Genomic DNA, 19,113 nt, shown 5'->3' on the forward strand with positions numbered 1-19,113 from the left:
AAAAGCCGCGTTAGCGAAACGCGGAAGAAAGCGCAGTTACTCTTTGTTTTGCCTCCGTCGCGCCCCGCCCCGTGCATAACCGGTGTGCTTTGCGTCTTCCCCCTCCGCGTTTTCCATTTGACCCGAAATCGCCGTTTCGGCGGCCGTGCATAATGGGCCTAACAGTAAATAACTGGCCAGGATTTAATTCTTTATGCAAAAATAAACAAGCACATCCACTGAATAGGATGCAAATTTGCTTTAGTTTTAATAAATGGTAAAAATATATGTATACCAAATAATTGTGTTAAAATAAAATTCTTTATGATTTATTATCAGTAAATGTTTGATTTGGATACCTATTTTATACTGATTCAGAGTACCTTTATTGGCATAAAATTGCAAAGCACAAAACGAAAATTTCAAACAGTTCCAGATGTAAAATCCATCGTAAAAAGGTTTTCATTTAAAATTGCCAGCAAAAACTTTGCTACTTTTATAATCGTTGCTGAGTCCCTCACATTTAGTATCATTTTAATCCAATGTTTCTCATTAGCACAGCTGAATTCCAATTTCTTCAGATAACTAGCTAACGGGCGACGATATACTTCAAACATAGGACACACCAGAATCATAGAACCATAGAGTTGGAAGGGACCATGCAGGCCATCTAGTCCGACCCCCTGCTCAACGCAGGATCAGCCCAAAGCATCCTAAAGCATCCAAGAAAAGTGTGTATCCAACCTTTGCTTGAAGACTGCCAGTGTATATGGTACAACATGTCAGGGACACTACATCCATGTAAACAGTATCTCTCCTGAGAAGGGATCTTCAAAAATCTACCTTGTGTGACATTTGAAGGAAAGATGTTTAAACGAGCTACTAGAAATGCTCTTCTTATATACTTTTATATTTGCGGTCATGCAAAGATTTCTCTGTCGAGAAGTGGTCCTGAGTGAAAAAAGTTTTAGAAGGCTTTCTGGTTGACGCAAGGTGACCATGGCTCTTCCCTAGCCCCCCCTCCTCTCTCTGTATATGTGGGATCATTTATTTCAGTTCTTAATTTATCACGGTTGTCCTGTTCTTCCTCTAAGGAGCTCCGAGTGATATACATGGTGGTTTATCTTATTTTATCCTCCCAACAATTCTGTGAAATAGGGTAGCCTGAAAGAGAGGCAGAAGGCTGATCTGCTCAAGGTCACCTCACAAGTTTCACGGCCAGCCTTTGGATGAGTGGATTTCTCCCTTCTGCTGTTGTTCCAGGTTTTTTTTCCTCTGAACTGAATTACATGGAGTTTGCTGCATCTTTCTATAACTTGAGACTATTTGTACTTCTTTTTTCATTAAAATGTATATTGATAAATCATTGTAAAACTTTCTCGCTGTGCCTCAGGAACGGTGGTGGTTCACTTGGGCCCTTTGTACTAGTAATGCGCCACCCAGGAGGGATTTCCATACATTTGCATTATGCTGTCATATTAAGGTTTCCTTTTTAATGATTTTTTAATGGTTAGGCACATGCAAAAGGAAAATGAAAACCAAGAAGACAAAGAAATTGCAGCAAACTGCACATGCACACTGCTTAGTACAAAATTAGAAAGTAAAAGTGGACAATTCCTCACTCATAGTATAATTCAGAAATTATACTTAGCACTAGCTTCAAATCCCATTCCTAAGAATGGGCCTGGAAAGGGTCCTCTCCCCTGGCCCCTGGCCAGGCAGCTTAAGGTGGCTTTGGGCCGCAGCTGGCAGCTGGATCAAGTGGAGTGGGCGGGAGCTGGCCAGCTCCCTAGCAGGCAGTCAGCAGGCTGGGAGGCCCTCATTAGCAGGCCTTCCACCACAACCCTGTGCCCTGGGCCCTCTCTCCTTACCTGCTGCTGGCTTCAGGCACTGAGGCGCATCTGAGAGCAAAGAGGCTAGAGTCCAGGGATGGAGGGCGGGAACTGCAGGAGCAGGGCCAATCAGATTGGCCTTATTCCAACTTGGACAGCCGGACACGTCCCACCCCCCAGGCTGTTTCACAAATATATAGAGGAACCATGGATAAGGATTTCATAACACCAAAACCCAGGGCGAATTTCAGTTGTTGGACACATCATCTGTTGATAATGGAGTCAAGGCTGGGTGCTCCTGATCCTTCTGTAGCACTTCTGCCCAGTGCAGAAGTGGGCAGTATCATTTCTACACCATTTATGTCTGTTGTTTGTTGTAACGGAGTCAGAATGGGCCCATAGCTTGAAACAAGAGCAGGTAAACTTTGCACACACAGAGTGTCCTGGGTAAAACCCATGGCATATTCAGCTATAAGTTGGTAACAGAATTTGTGGAACAGGTGTCCATGTGAGAGGGTCTGGGATTGACCCTCTTACTATATTCCAATACTTTGGATGTAATGGTGTTATTCTGCTAAGAATTCCTTTTACCGAAAAATACTTCCTTAAATGTAGAAAGACTTCCTCTGAAGTATTTGTGGCAGGAAGTATTTTTCTGTTGGACAAAGATCTGGTAGCATTTTGTCATAGGATCAATTTAGTGGAAAGGATACAAGGCTGCAACTTCTTGTTTCTTCTTTCTGTGAAATGTCAGGCTGAGTGTGCCTACCATTGATGTGCGATGCTGGTGAGATGACAAAAACTTTCATGTTTTGTAGTCCAGACTGGCAGCTAGACAAGAAAGCATACTAAAGTGATGATAGGTTACAGTGCATGGTTGGCTGTGACGGTGGTCACAAATCTGTGGTAGATTCAGCTTGGTTGGCCACAGGTTATGGAGACCTGGATGAAAAAGTACCTATACAAAATAGATGATGGATGACTCTGTTGATTTGATGTAAAGCAACTGAACATATTCTGTTGTCCTTCTGCCTTGTATGCAAAAGGCATAATTGTTCATGGCATGATTCCATTCTGGTTTTGTTCGTAGCAGAAATCCAGGTTAGGCTGGTCTCATTCGATACGGGTTGGCCCAGGGGAACTATCAAGAAGTCCTGGGTTACTCTGCAGAGACAGACAATGGTAAACTTTCTCTCACTGTCTCGTACCTGGAATCCCCTAAGGCAGTGGTCCCCAACCTTTTTATCACCGGGGACCACTCAACGCCGGGGACCACTCAACGACTTTTACTGAGGCCTGGTGGGGGGGGGAATAGTTTACTCCTCTACTCTCAACCACTGCCCTAACGCTCTCTGATCGCTATGGTAATGTTTAAACATCCCTTCAAAATAAGATACAGACACGCCACAACAATGAACATAAGGAACATTTTATTTTCATGGAAATTTTAACTCATGACAATGACAAATCAATGGGAACCCTGAGCTTGTTTCTCTGCAACGAGATAGTCCCATCTGGGAGTGATGGGAGACAATGACACCCAAAGTGTGTTGTAAAGGGCCGGGGGGGGATGAAGTAAAGGGCCGGGGGGGGGGAGAAGGCGTCCTTCGAGGCCCACCTCCAATTAGTCGAAGGACCACATATGGTCCGCGGTCCACAGGCTGGGGATCGCTGCCCTAAGGAATCACCATAAGTCGGCTACAATTTGATAGCACTTTACAACAGAAATCTCTGCAATGAACACAGGGTTGCTATGGCTGCTTTATAGGTGTCTCGCATGTTTGCTCTGGAATGACTTGAATCCCTGCTCTGGAATGTTTGCTATGATTCCCACAGCAGAGCCACAATTGCTGCCGAAATTGTTCTTTTTAAAAAGGGTCAGATATTACTCCAAATATAATGTACAGCCAAATGGGGGAGAATCCACAACCAAAGCACTAATATGAATTCTGTCAGCACAGCTTTGCCACTTAAACCCTAGTTAATGCAACACTTCACATCAATAAATGGCTGCCAGCTTTAGTTCAATATTTTAAACTCACATTTCATACAATGACGGATTAAAAAAAAAATCTATGTGGCCTATTCACCACTGAGGGAACGCTATGTGTAAATGGGTGTTGAGTAATAAGAAGGATGGAGATAAGACAAGGCTATGCAAATGACAAATTACAGTAAAAATGATGGTTCTTGCAATAAATATATTTGCTTGGTTAAGAGAGGGCTGTGCATTTGGTCCAATTTACTGTGGAGCTCCTTTTTCTGCAAATTATTCCTCAAAAAGTGATTTTATTGCTAGAAGCAAATTACTGCCAAACAGGAACAAAATTAAGAAGCCTTGTCGAGGAAGGAAAGATCCTTTTTTTCATGTGGTAATTGGAAATGGAGGACATGCTTTTAACAAAATCTGCTGTTCATGTCAGTTGATAAAATTCCTGTGAGTTTTACAGGTTGGCTATTTGACTTGTACCTGTACTTTTCTAGGTGACAGCTTTAAAGGTGATGGCATTTATAAATATGTTTTCTCTGCTAGGGAGGAGAGATGCAGGTCAAATCAACTAGATTTGATTGAGGAGGTGGCATTTTAAGGCAGGTATAGGGCAAGCTTTCTCCACTAGGGTTTTTTGAAGGCCCTGGAAGGGTTTCCTGAATGGTTGGGAGTTAATTTATTTTATATATATATATATTTTTAAATGTGTTAAACATTTATCAGGCGATATGGCCATATATGGTCATAGAATCATAGAATCATAGAATCATAGAATCATAGAGTTGGAAGGGGCCATCTAGTCCAACTCCCTGCTCAACGCAGGATTAGCCCTAAGCATCCTAAAGCATCCAAGAAAAGTGTGTATCCAACCTTTGCTTGAAGACTGACAGTGAGGGGGAGCTCACCACCTCCTTAGGCAGCCTATTCCACTGCTGAACTACTCTGACTGTGAACATTTTTTCCCTGATATCTAGCCTATATCGTTGTACTTGTAGTTTATACCCATTACTGCGTGTCCTCTCCTCTGCAGCCAACAGAAACAGCATCCTGTCCTCCTCCAAGTGACAACCTTTCAAATACTTAAAGAGTATTTGGTCATATCTACTCCCCTCCCCAGCCTCTCATGGGCCTGGGGAGGGTATGAAGGGGAGCAGCCCCAGGTGGGTGTGCATTCAACTATGCTTCCCAACCATATACTGCATGGTCATGCCACTTCTAGGTCTTCTCAAAGCCTGAAGAATGTTTCAGGGGTTTACCGGTGGTAAGAAAGTTGAGAAAAGCTGGCATAGGGAATAGGCAAATTCTTCCCTCCCCTTCTGCCTGTTGCTGATGTCACAGTGGTTGCTGTTTTATTGTCTCAGATCTGCATTTTCTAATACCTACTTCCTAAAAATAGAATTATTATACATGGCACAAAGGAAATGCAATTACTAGCAAGTTAAAAAGCAAAAGAATCATTGCTGTGTATTGTCAAGAGCCTGAAGCATGCATGGGCACTCAAAAGCACAGTGCCTTCAAGACATAAGAATGGACTTGATTGATAAGCACTTGGGCAGGCACCAGACGTAGCTCTTAGCTCATGATAGCCGATTGTGGTGGCAAAGCACTTTAAAGATTAAGTGCAAGCTAAATAGGGAAGGCGATGGGCAGTGCCAGACCGTGGCCCAGTGCACTTGTGGCTGGCTTTCCAGCAGTCTCACATCCACAGCACTGATAAAGGTATTTCCCTCTGAGATGCAGGCTAGCCAATTCCTTGTTTGACATAAAACCACTTGCTGTTTGTTCCGCCCTTTGGAACCTCTGACTATTACTTACTAATGCATTTCATCCGCTCTTGGCTGAGTTCTGCCAGACAGGCATCCCTCTGATTAGCTTTCCCTGCCAGCCTGAGTTCTCATATGAGAAAACAGACAGAACTATCTGTCCTTTTACAGCCAGGAAACAGTCTTGCTCCCACTATTCTTGGATGAAAGATGAAAAGAGGGAGGTTCTTTTTGAGGAGTGTCCAGAAGTACAGACGTATTCTGGCAGAAGAACAGTAAGTGATATATTGATTGTCTGTGGAGCACCTTTTGGGGCCGGACAGGACCCTCTGGCCATGACGATTTCTTTTGAGAAGCAGGTTTCTTATCCAAGAATTGTACTGTTGAAGTATGAGATGAGCAGGAATAATGTAACCCATCAACCCTTCACAGATTATTATCCTACTAGGGAAAAAGCCCATTTATGAAAATGGGCAGAGGTGGGGCGTTGGGGGACATCCTCTCTCTGCGCGTAGGCGGGGGGAAGGCGGTCTCAGGGTGGGTGGCAGTCGTGGGTCTCAGGCAGGGAAAGGGTGCAGCTAGGGCTGGCACAGGCGATGGGGGCGGGACCGCGGTGTCCTGTGGAACCAGGCATGCACATGGGTCCACGCATGCCTGGTTCATTGCAGTGTGGTAGCGGCGGCTGCACAGGCCGCGTGGCCTAGGGGCAGCAGTGGTGAAAGCTGCGGCTCGGGAAGGGGTCTTGGGAGGCTGGGGGGGTTAGGAGGGGTGGGTGGGCATGTGATTGTGTGTGTGTGGCTGTGTGCAGTGTGGGAAGTGGCAGCGGGGTGGGAAGGGGTCTGGGGAGGCTGGGTGGGTAGTTGGGTTTGGGTGATAGCGTGGTGGTGGTCGAGGCCAGGAAAGGAGGGGAAGGACGAGGGGAAGGCGGCGGGAGGACTAACCATGGTGGAAGGCAGCTTGTCCTTCTGCGCAGTGAGTCCCCTGGCGGCTGAGGCCAGGCCAGGCCAAGCAGCCAATGGCCGCTTGGCCCTTGAGTGGCACTCAGAGGGGTGAATCAAGAGCCGCGTTTTTATCTCGGATAGCCCTTAGGGCTTTATTTTATCCGCTCCTCAGGAGCGGTTAAAGATGTAAAATCTGGATCACGACATTCCATATAGAAATACAAACAAAATAATTTGAGATGGTAAGTACGAGAAAGTCCAGGCAAAATTGCATCAGAAGGCAGCAGGGAAAATTTGTGTGATGGGATTAGGTAGGGCTGTTTAGTATTGTCAGGGAAAGTTTACTTTCCTTGTCCTTCAGAGGAATGTATCATTGCCACAGACAGAATGGCTGCATTCAGCTCTGCATGAGAATGAGCCATTAGTGATGTTCAGGGTCAAGGTGTCCCTTTGTCTCCAGAGTGCCAATTTAAAACATGCAATTTGCCATGCCACCTGAACTGGTTAGCAACTGTGGTTTCAACTTTTGACTACCAACTAGGATTAAACTGAAGTTTTAATTTTGGTTTAAAGCCATTATAGTCTTGAAGGAGCATGCGAGCTTGAAGGACTTTGCAGCTTGTTTGATGGGCAAGGCTGGTTTGTGATATGTGAATGTAACCAGTGATTAAACTGAAATTTAGGACAGTCTTTTTGGTGAATTATTCATGCATATAACTCTTCCCCCCTCCTGCAGCATGCTTAGAGTTCTGAGGAGACCTATCTTGGCCAAACTCATGTCCCTCCCAATCATACCTTGATAGCCAATGTATTTGAATCAGTTCCTTATTAGGTTGGAACTTGTACAGTTGCCAGTAGATTGTACTTGCTCAAAGAAAGATGTAAAGCAATAGTATTGGAAGGCCATTGAACTGGATTGCAAAAGGAAACCTTGGGATTCTAATCGTCTCTGTCCACAGACTTCATGTGGAAGAAGACCACTTGTAAAAACTTTGCATAACTGAGCATTTTTCCATGTACCAATGTTGATAACAAAAAGGTAGAATGTTTTTGACTTAGTTTTTGAGCCACCACCTCAAGTATTTGCTCATGTTTAGCCTTTCTCCACCTCTACCCTCTTAAAAAAAATCCATCCTCTGGTTGTTGACATTTTTGCAATGCAACCCTTTTTAATGAGCTGATATGTCTTCTTTTTATTTTCCAGCTCTCCTTGGCATTTGGCTAGACAACTCTTTAGCCATTCTGGAGATGGACTTGCTTTCTGGGACTTACTTCTTGGCAGTCTTGTTAGCCTGCATCGTGTTTCAGTCTGGTGCACAGGAGAAGAATTACACAGTACGGGAAGAGCTGCCAGAAAATGTCCTAATTGGCAGTTTGCTTAAGGACCTCAACCTGACCCTCGACCCCAATGTGCCCCTCTCATCGCCTCTTCAGTTCAAGCTTGTGTACAAGACTGGGGACGTTCCACTGGTCCGTGTGGAGGAGAATACGGGAGAAATATTCACCACAGCCAACCGCATTGACCGGGAAAAGCTTTGCTCTGGCATTTTTAGTGAGAATCGCTGTTTTTATGAGATAGAAGTGGCTGTGCTGCCTGATGAAGTCTTCAGGCTAGTCAAGATCAGGTTCCTGATTGAGGATATAAATGACAACGCTCCTCTTTTCCCATCCACGGTCATTAATATCTCCATCCCTGAGAACACTGCCATCAATTCACGTTACTCTGTTCCATCAGCAATCGATCCTGACATTGGAGTGAACGGCATTCAGCACTATGAACTCCTTAAGGTGAATGGTACTCTCTTTTCAAAGGTTATGCTGTAGTTTGTGTTTCAGTCTCCCTTTAAAGTTTGTGAAAAATGTATTTTTTTTTTATAACAATGCATAATCAATGGGTTTGGGTGATAGCGTGGTGGTGGGGGAGGTTTGGGGAAGTTAAGCATTATGAGTCAAAATAAAAGATGGGAGAAGTTAAGGAATGTAGTAGATGGGTGTAATGGAGGAGGCAGCGTGGCAGGCCATGAAAGAAAAGCATTTTTCATGTGTCTTAAAACGTAAAGTCTACTATGTATTTGTTTTGCTGTGATTTTTCCAGCTGCATTGCGTTTGAGGCATCTAAAATGGTAGACCCATTCCTGATTGTGGCTTGCACCAAAGGAGTGTGTGTTTGGGTGTTCATGTGTGGACACACAAACATTCTTGAAAGCCAAGTCATATGTAAGTTTAACCCATTCTTTCTTCTTCAGCATGTGGAATGTATAAGGTATGAGAGGGAGAGAAGCATTCTGAAGTTCCCTCGCTAGCTTTCCTCCTTGATCCTCCAGCCTGAATTCCAATTCAACTGGATTTCAAGACACAACGGTATTGTGTGTCTGTGTTACGATCCCATAATTTTAAAATGTTCAGCCTGGAGAAAAGGAGGTTGAGAGGGGATATGATAGCCCTCTTTAAGTATTTGAAAGGTTGTCACTTGGAGGAGGGCAGGATGCTGTTTCTGTTGGCTGCAGAGGAGAGGACACACAGTAATGGGTTTAAACTTCAAGTACAACGATATAGGCTAGATATCAGGAAACAAATTTTCACAGTCAGAGTAGTTCAGCTGCCTAAGGAGGTGGTGAGCTCCCCCTCACTGGCAGTCTTCAAGCAAAGGTTGGATACACACTTTTCTTGGATGCTTTAGGATGCTTAGGGCTGATCCTGCATTGAGCAGGGGGTTGGACTAGATGGCCTGTATGGCCCCTTCCAACTCTATGATTCTAAAATGTAGTCAGGTCAACGAACACGGGCGACATTTCATTTTAGTACTAGTTAGCCTAGATTTTCCAAGCTGCTGTACCTGTAAGAGCTGTACGCTCAGGCGGTTTTCAACCTATGCAGCAATTCTGTATTTGTCTGTCAAGAAGAAGCCAGATGTAGGAATCTACTTAGTGAATGTGACCAGCACCCTGGCAGTGAAGCATATGAAATCAAATATGGGAGCCCCGTGGAATAGAGATACTCACTGAAGCAAATTAACATTCTCCGAGAAGTAAAGAGGAAGCCTGTCTGACTGGCTTGATCAGTCTGCTTTGGTAAAAGGCATCTGTAAGGATGGCTGCTCTCCAGAAACGGCAGAGCATTTGACATTACAAATAAGAACATTTGCCAGCATTGAGATGAGTGGGGACAGTCAATTTCTTTTTTTTTCTTGATGAGACATCTCTGAAATGCACAAAATGGATTCATGAAAAGGAAAAGAATGTATTAAGATCACAGGGAGGAAGACTGGATGTAACTACAAAAAAAACAAAAAACAGGTAGGAAGGGCAAAACAGTGTTTCTGTTTCTTTGGCTTCTGTGTCCAAGACCCTTATGTCCAAGGTGATGCCATTCACGCAGAGTATCCACAGATGGATTTTACTCCCCCATTGTTATTTTTAAGAATTATTATTGTAATTTAGTTGAAACAGTACTATGCTGCCTTTTCATCCCAGTTCAGGTTGTCACCATTAAAATATTGAAATAACGACATATTAAAAAATTTCAGGCATTTAAAAATATTTAAAGCACACTTATTTATTTACTTTAAACATTTATGAGCTGTCTTTCTTCCATACAGAGCTCAAGCATGTTATGATATAGAAAAAAACATACATTAAATAAAATGTATAAATCCACAAGAAACACATTTTTAAATTATAGTTTAGGGCTGCTAGCAAATTAATCAGATGTCTTCAACTGCCTCCTAAAATGTGTGGCCCAGGCACACCTCTATGAGAGGGGCTGCCACTGAAAAGTCCCTCTCTTGTTAACTCAGCAAATGAGTTTCTATGATTGATGAGACAGTGTGGAGGGCCTTTCCCTGTAATCTTAATTTCTGGGCAGGAACATATGGGAGATGATCCTTCACATGCTCCTATCATAAGCATGTGAGCTTTAAAGGTCAAACCCAACTCCTTGAATTGGGCTTGGGAGCAGATTATTAGCCAGTGTAATTTTTGTAATATTGGGGTCCCATGCTCTCGATGGCTGCTTCCAACTACCTGTCTAGCCATAGCATTCAACACTAGCTACAGCTTCCAAATGCTCTTCAAGGATAGCTCCAAGTAGCATGTGTATGTGTGTATACAATATTCAGAACAATTAAATAAAAAACCCTATAAAAATCTAATTGCAAAAAGAGGGAGCAGGGCTAATAAGAGTTAGTAAGTGAATGCTAAATAAACAAAAAGTCCATCTTCACCTGTTGGTGGAAGCTTCAATTAAGGGAGACACACACATTTCCCTGGGAAAGGAGTTCCAAAGGTTCAGCAATGCAACCGAGAAGGCCCTTTCTTGGGTTGCCACCCATCTAGCCTTGGATAACAGGAGCACCCAAAGCAGGGCTTTCGAAGAAGACTGCAATGGTAGAGTAGCTTCATATGAGAGCAGATGGTCCTTCAGGTGTACTGACACATAGCTGTTAGATGCTTACTTTGATGAGTTTAAAAGCGGATTCAATGTATTCATGTCAGAGAGTGGGTATATGATGACTAAATCAGTAGACTTTTGAATATGAGTGTTAGGTTGCAAGAGTTGGGTGAGTCATTGGCCTCCAGGCTCCTTGTAGGCCTCCTTGTGGGGAAAGGAATCTAGTTGGCTATGGTTGGAAACATACAACTTTTGTCTGATCCAGCAGGACATTTTCTGTGGGTTCATTACCCTCATACTGTAAGTAGAGCTGATGGGTCATTGTGTGAGATAGGGTGCTGGACTAGATGGACCACTGGTTTGATCTTATACTATATAAAAATATATGCAGGGTACTTCTTATGACATGCCAGCCCTCTTATGGCTAGCCCTTCCCTCCCAGGGCCACTCACAGGAGCTGGTGCACTATCAGGAATTTCTGCAAAGCCTCTGATTTGCCCTCGCTGGGCAGGCAACTTCCTCTACTGAGGCTCTCATATGAGCCCAGGAATGCAGGTGGCCCCATCCTTGGCCTCAGCCTCCTCCTTGGACTTCAAGCCTCCCATCAGGGAATGCAGCCATGGGTTGTGCAGAAAGCTGGGATTATGCGAGAACACTATCCCACCTTCCTGCTAAAATACCAAAAAAGCCCCATTAGGCCCTGCAGTATTGTGAAGTGCTGTGGAGCCAAGTGGGACATTTTGTGTCTCCCTCAGGCCTCTGTAGCTTGGGGAGGATCCAGAGCTGGAAGGCCCAGCTCTTCTCTCCCCATAGGTTTTTGTCGGGCTAGGCCCCATTCACCACCCAAGAATGCTGAAGGGAACATGGGAAATATCCATGTTCCCTTAAAGCGGGGCAGTGGCGGCCTAATGTGCACCAGGCCTGTGAGGGGACCGGCCTGGTGACTGCATCATGTGGAAGTGGGGGTTAGCCCCTATGATTGACCTCTCTGCCTTTTCGACCCATGCAGTATTGGCCTTAGAGCAGGGGTAGTCAAACTGCGGCCCTCCAGATGTCCATGGACTACAATTCCCAGAAGCCCCTGCCAGCATTTGCTGGCAGGGGCTCCTGGGAATTGTAGTCCATGGACATCTGGAGGGCCGCAGTTTGACTACCCCTGCTTTAGAGTATCAAACAAGGGAGTACCAGGTACAAATCCCCGTTCCACCATGGAAGCTTGCCTGTTGACCTTAGCCCAGTCACTGTGTGCCTAATCTACCTCACATCGGGATAAAATGATGGAGAAGAGAGTGATGTTCTATATTGCTTTGACTATTTGTTGTGGGAAAAGTAGGATATAAATATTCATATAAAGGACAATGGAATTCTTATTCATTATAAGGGGAATGGAGAAAGGAAGTGAGAGAAAGATCTCTTTCTTTAATTTATGCGTTTCTGCATCTATGGATACAGGAAGAGTACCCATCAAACTTGTCTGTATCTTTTGATGAAGAGAGCAGTTTCCTTGAAAGCAGCCTAGAATTGCCTTCCTTCATCACAACCGTATGAGGTGGTGAGGTAACTGGAGCTGAGGGAGCTTTGACAGGACTGCTCTGGGAGAAGAGCTCAGAGAGGCCACCAGTCTTAACTACTACACCAAGGTTGCATGTACAGACTTTGCACTTTCCTTGAAGTGAATGAACCACCTGCTCGTGACATGATTCTGAACAAGGCATGTGGACAGTTTTGGCTTCTGGTGATTTTTATTTTTATTTTTTTGGGAGGGTCATCATTTATATCAGTGGTCCCCAACCTCTGGTCTGGCGACTGGTTCCGGTCCGTGGATCAGTTGGTACCGGGCCGTGGCTCTTCCTTGTTCTCCTCCCCGGCTGCTGCCTCGGAGGCTTCCCTGCCATTCTGCCACTGGCTCACCTTTGCTGCTCTCCAGTGGCCGCCATGGCTGGGGCTCCCCCTCGGCATGGCACTGTGCAGCTGCTGCTGGAAGTGCCCCCCAGAGGGCGGCGGGAAGTCAGGGGCACCTGCGGGAAAGCAAGTGGAGCAAGGGCTCAGACGGCAGCGGCAACATCCCTTTGCAAAAGACTACACCCCCCCCCCCCGGGCCTCAGTATAATTGTCAAGCGTTGACCGGTCCCCGGAGATAAAAAGGTTGGGGACCACTGATTTATATGAAATACCCCTTCCTAAACACTGTAGTTTGTCAGCCTGGTTGTACTGAACTGAAAAAATAAGTTCATTTCTAGACTTTATCTGAGGAAACATGTTTCCCCTCAAATTGCTAGCTGTAAAGAACTGCAATATTAGATTGATTTTTATTTTTAAAGATGACTTTATAAAGATGTAAGACCCTTATTTTACAAAGTCTCTAATGCCAGTCACAATGAAAGAGCATGCCCATTGCCCTGTGGACAAGCAGAATATAGGTTTTTTAATAAAGATAATAATGGGGAAACCTTTATAAAGCATTGCAGTAAAGAAATTCCTTGGCAAGGGTATTGTTAACAGAGTGAACTTTTTCTCATTGGGAAGGCAATGTGATGGTACAGATATTCTTTGAGAGAATGCTTAATGCATGAAAATTGGATATGAATGACATAGATTTTATCCCCTCATATCCCTCAGATTTTTATGGTACATTTTAGAAACAGGTTTATTTAAAAGGATGCCTGCTTTGGCATCATTGGGTAAAAATCTGATTTATCTGAACTGTGTGTGACGGGGAGGAATGATGGAGTTCCCTACCCCTCCACCCATCCCCCAGGCAAATTGAGCTGGTCCCAGGTGGAGAAGAAGTGTTTTTGCAGCTGTTGCAGTGGTCAGTGCTGCTTGGGAGAAATTGAAACCATTTAATAAATGAGGGGGAGATGGCATTAATGAGGATTCTGAAATAGCTGGCTGCTAGATTGCTTTTTTACAAAAAAAAAAGTTCTAACCTTTCATCAAGCACAATAAAATATACAGCTTGGATATTTTAGAAGTAATGTAGGTTTTGCCAACAAATGCAGGAGGGAAGTGAGCCAGAAATGTATAGAGATCAGTCATTTTCAATTGCTTTGGGCTGGAGTATAGCTTTGCTGAGGTGGCTGGCTAGTTGTTAATTTGAAAAATGGCACAGGGATGCGGTTTGAATGCTTACTTTTCCCCCTCCTGTATAAAACTTGTGTACTGCTTAGGTATCTGACTCTGTCTGACTTGAACCATCATAGGTAATATTCTTTTCAGCTCTGTTAAAGGGGGCTGGAAGATTTGTGTTGGATAGGCATGAGCTCCTTGGCATGGGTGTTAGGGTTCACTGTGACCGTTTATGCACTGGGACCTTCACTGCCCCAGCTCCTGTGCAGAAACACAAATTGGGGGCAGATGAGGTATACCAGGGCAAATGCTCCTCCATGTGGGTGCAGGAAGAGGTGGGGCAACCTGCCACAATTAAAACTCCAGCCTGCAGCCTGGCATGAAACCTCCAGTGCGTAAATGGTTTGTGACAGGAGATCCCATTTCAGGAGGCTGGCTTGGGTTTTCTTATCTGACTGAATGGTTAGCTGTCTGGATGAGACATGTTGTAGCAAAGTGCCTAGGATGCTGAACTATAAATTTAGCGGGTCAAAATTTATCTGCTCTGAGAGGGTATATTTAAAATATTTGTTTATTTTTTAGAATTTATTACATTTATATACCCCCCCCCCCCGAGGTTCAGGGAGGCTTACATGAAACGTAATGGAATGGGAACTCTACAGAAAAAACAGTAGCTATAAATGGTAACAGTACAGTAAATAAAAATAGAACAATATAATTGAAGAGTAGAACAGTGGTGAGAACAAATTCAAATGGGTAGCCATGTTGGTCTGAAGTAGCACAATAAAATCAGAGTCCAGTAGCACCCTTGTTGGTCTTAAAGGTGCTACTGGACTCTGATTTTATAGTGGTGAGTACAGTAATTCAAACTACAGCATACTGGCAGCCTCATGGTTGCTTAAGTCAGGTGATGATTTTCATGGGAGGGAGAGTCAGGGGCCTAGTGGAAGCTGTTGGTTCTCCTTGACCTCAACTAAATGCTTAGCAGGAGCTCCCTTTTGCTGGCCCTGCAGAATTGTTTGAGTTCTGTCAGGTCTCTGATCTCCTCTGGCAGCTCGTTCCACCAGGTGGAGGCCAGGACAGAGAAACCTCTGGCTCTGGTTGAGGCCAGGCGAGCTTCCTTGGGGCCAGGGAACACCAGGCAGGTAGTGGAGTGTAAAGCTCTTTGAGGGGTGTATGCAAAAAGGTGGTCCCTCAGGTACACTGGCCCAGACTGCGTATGGCCTTGATGATGATGATGGTGATGATGATGATGAAGAAGAGTTGGTTCTTAGATTCTGCTTTTCTCTACCCAAAGGAGGCTCAAGGTGGCTTACAGTCGCGTTCCCTTTCTTCTCCCCACAACAGACACCCTGAGAGGTGGGTGAGGCTGAGAGAGCCCTGATATCACTGCTTGGTCAGAACAGTTTTATCAGCACCGTGGCGAGCCCAAGGTCACCCAGCTGGTTGCATGTGGGGGAGTGCAGAATCAAACCCGGCTTGCCAGTTTAGAAGTCCGCATTCCTAACCACTACACCAAACTGGCTCTCCACTACAGCAAACTATTGAACTACAACAAAGGAGACAAGCTACCCCATCTCCTATTCCCAGATGAAACTCTACATATCCTGATATCATAAACAACCTAAATAATGGCAGAAACCACAGGATTCTGACACATATGCTGCTTGGCTATGTTAAAATGCAGGTTGCTTCTCAACCTAAAATCCATTCAAAACAAAGCCAAGGTCATCCTTTAAGCCAACTCCCACAAAAGTTATGAAAAATAAGTCAATAAGAACTTGAGAGTCCAACAGAATATCAGCAGTGAGGAGCGGGCTCTCAAAAGACGAGTTATCTTATAATTTAAAACCTTTTGATATAAGAAGGCTTTAGCTTGGTGACGGAAGATTATTGGTATGCAATTGATTGAAGTGGGAAAAGAAATTTATTTATTAGATTTTTATATCGCCCTCCCATACGGCTCAGGGCGGTTCTCATAAAACATTGCAGGGGTAATGCATAGAACAGTCAAAACAAATAACACAGTCATAAATAACATATCAACAATCTAACAGTGGCTTCAAATAGAATGATAATTTAGATAAGTCCCCAGGGAGGTCAGGCTGCTTCAGGTCATGGAGGGGGAGTCTGAGGGGGGGAGATGTTGTTGGGTCGGTTGGACAAAGTGCTACATGTTCTTTCCTGGCTGACTGCTTCACTTCTAAAGGTGGAGAGGGGTACAAAGAAAGTCTTGCAATAATGAAATGTCCAGATAATAAATTAGGTGGCAGTCAAACATCTCCAAAACTTATGTTCTTCTTACCCATGTACAATTTGGACAAATTTGGTTTACAAGATGAAGAAGAAGAGTTTGTTTTTATATGCTGTTTTTCTCTTCCCGGAGGAGTCTCAAAGCTGCTTACATTCGCCTTCCCTTTCCTCTCCACACAACAGACACCCTGTGAAGTAGGTGAGGATGAGAGAGCCCTGATATCACTGCTCCGTCAGAACAGCTCTAACAGGGCTGTGACGAGCCCAAGGTCAGCTGGCTGCACATGGAGGAGGAGCGGGGAATCAAACCTAGCTTGCCAGATTAGAATTCGGTGCTCCTAATCACATACCAAATGTGTAAAGTTTTTCAAATACATGTAGAAATGTGAAGTAGCAGCAGCAGCAGCAGTAGTATCACCTTCATTGCAAATCCAGTCCATACTCATATTTCCAAAAAAAGACTCCAAGACAGGTGGATTTAGATCCCCAAAAAGGAAAGCTACAACAACCACCATTATTTCCCAAAAAACCTTAAGCATGATCCAAAATTCACTCAAACGGTGTTTTTGATCACTGCTTGTATCAGCACTATCAAAGCACCTTGCAAGTGCATAGCCAGCACATCTAGAACTGTGTGCCTGCCTCAGCCAGCTTGGTTGCCTTGCCAATGCTTAACAAACAATGAACTTTTCAACCCATTAGCATCATTGGAGCATTTTACAGCCAGTGTCTGTTTCCAGACCTTCTTCTGTCAAAACTTCACATTTTTAAAAGATAAGCTTAACAGCATTTGCTGATGAATGCTTAAAGCCAACATCTTGATACGGCAAGCAGTATAGGAAGGGACATGGTTATTTTGCAAGCCAACTGGAAACCGTTGTGCTGACCAGTTTGTGTGTGCATGGGCTTTTAACCTCCACCTTCTCTTCCTGCCCAGCTCTTGATTGCCAAAAAACTGAAGCAGGACACTGGGTAGCCATTAGCAGCCTTTTAGGGGGGTTTGTTAGTAAAGTGTGAGCCTGCCCCCCTTTTTCACATACCACTTGCATATGCTACCATGTGGATCATGGATTGGCTGTGATTGCAGGGAATGATCATGGCATCTATCAATGTGAACCTTCTGGGAAGCAAATTTCATACACCCCTCAAAGAGCTTTGTGCTTCGCCATCTCCAACCAGCTGGTGATCCCTGGCCCAGGGAAGTCCGCTGGACCTCAACCAAGACCAGTCTTCCCTGTCCTGTCCTCTACTTGGTGGAATGAGCTCCCAGAGGAGATAAGGGCTCTAATGGATCTAAAACAGTTATACAGGGCCTACAAAAGGGACCTCCTCTACCAGGCATTTGGTTGAGGTCGACTGGAACTTAACAACATCTACTGGGGTCCTGAACTTCCCTCCCCTTGAACCCATGTGACAGATATGACAACTATGGGCCTGTTAGATTGTTCACTATGTTAGAATTTTATTTATCTGTTTATTGTTATTATTACTGTTACCTTTCACTAATTCATTCACTGAGTCTGATGTATTGTTCTGTTTAGTTCTATGTGAACCACCCTGAGCCTTAGGGGAGGGCGGTATAAAAATGTAATAAATAAATGAGTAATAAACAGAGAGAAGATGAAGAGATGGTTTTTCATACCCCTATTTTTTCTTACCTGAAGAAGTTTCAAAGAAGCTTGCAATCGCTTTCCCTTCCTCTCCCCACAACAGACACCCACTGTGAGGTAGGTGGGGCTTAGAGAGCTCTGAGAACTCTGTGATTGGCCCAAGGTCTTCCTACTGGCTACATGTGGAGGAATGGGGAATCAAACTCGATTCTCCAGATTGGAATATGCCACTCCTAACCACTACACAAAACTGGCTCAAGCTGGAATGAATGATTAGGCACACACCCACACAGAGTTGGACAATAGTTACAAAACAAACAAATCCAAATACTGTTTCAACTAAATGGTTGCTGTATTCATGTTAACTGGGAAACCAACTGGGTCAAGCCCTCTTGGCTGTCTTTGGAATGGGCAGGTGCAACTTGAAAATGAGCAACTATTTATTTATATTCTACACTCCCTGGCCTGGCTCCCAAGGCTGCCACCAATCAGAGATGGAGAAAAAAAAAACAATACCAATTTAATTGAAATCAAAGAGCCACAAGTCCAGCAATAAAACATGGAAGCCCTCTACAAGATCAATTAGTTATGGTGACTTAAAAAGCCAGCAGCATTCTTTTGAAGCAAGTTCAATGCCAAAACAAAGCAGAGTCCTGCCCTAACAAAATCTGTCCCAATCCTGGGAAAACTCAAGTGTTCTCACCTGGCACCTAAAGCTCAATAGATTTGGAGCCAAACAAATCACTGCTGCATCAGTGTGGGGTCATGAGCGAATGCCCTGATGTTCACCGCCCTTTTCTTCCATAACAAGGGAAGACAGAGATCATCTTAACTGACAGCCATAGCTACATGGATATGGATGGATTTCAAGTATCCTGGCACCACCCTTGTCTATAGTCAGTTGCTAGTGCTTTTGAATTTTGCCGACAAAAGGACTCAGTGGCCAGCATAGATTTTATTTTCTGGACTGGACTAATGGATGTTGCATTGTTTAGGCCAGCAAAGTAGCCCCATGTTCTAGTGCCAGATGGAACACTTGAAGAATCGTTGAACATAGCCCTGGATGAAATGTGTTACAGAAACCTAACTAGGATATGATATATGGCTGTATTACTGGATTCCTATGAGTAATATGACATACAGGAAACATTAAAAGGAGATTGAGAGAGACCTATCCATCAGAAATATAGATGCCAATGGTCTACTGTGACTTGGGGATCCCCCGGTTTTAGAGCTCATCTTGAAGTGACAGAAATCAGTTTCCCTGAAGAAAATGGCTGCTTTGGA

The 19,113-nt window shown here is 44.2% G+C and overlaps 1 protein-coding gene across 4 annotated transcripts in view; it reads left to right on the plus strand.

Annotated features, from left to right (window-relative positions):
- PCDH11X (protocadherin 11 X-linked) overlaps positions 1-19,113 on the plus strand; it is a 937,860-nt gene that overhangs the window by 134,974 nt on the left and 783,773 nt on the right. For all 4 annotated transcript variants that reach the window (XM_077308665.1, XM_077308664.1, XM_077308666.1 and 1 more), the window contains exon 2: positions 7,710-8,293. In XM_077308665.1, coding sequence (XP_077164780.1) covers positions 7,754-8,293 — 540 coding nt within the window. In that variant the 5' untranslated portion in view covers positions 7,710-7,753. The remainder of the gene's footprint in view (positions 1-7,709; positions 8,294-19,113) is intronic.

Source organism: Paroedura picta, chromosome 13 (assembly GCF_049243985.1).
Source record: "Paroedura picta isolate Pp20150507F chromosome 13, Ppicta_v3.0, whole genome shotgun sequence".
Lineage (NCBI taxonomy): Eukaryota > Metazoa > Chordata > Lepidosauria > Squamata > Gekkonidae > Paroedura > Paroedura picta.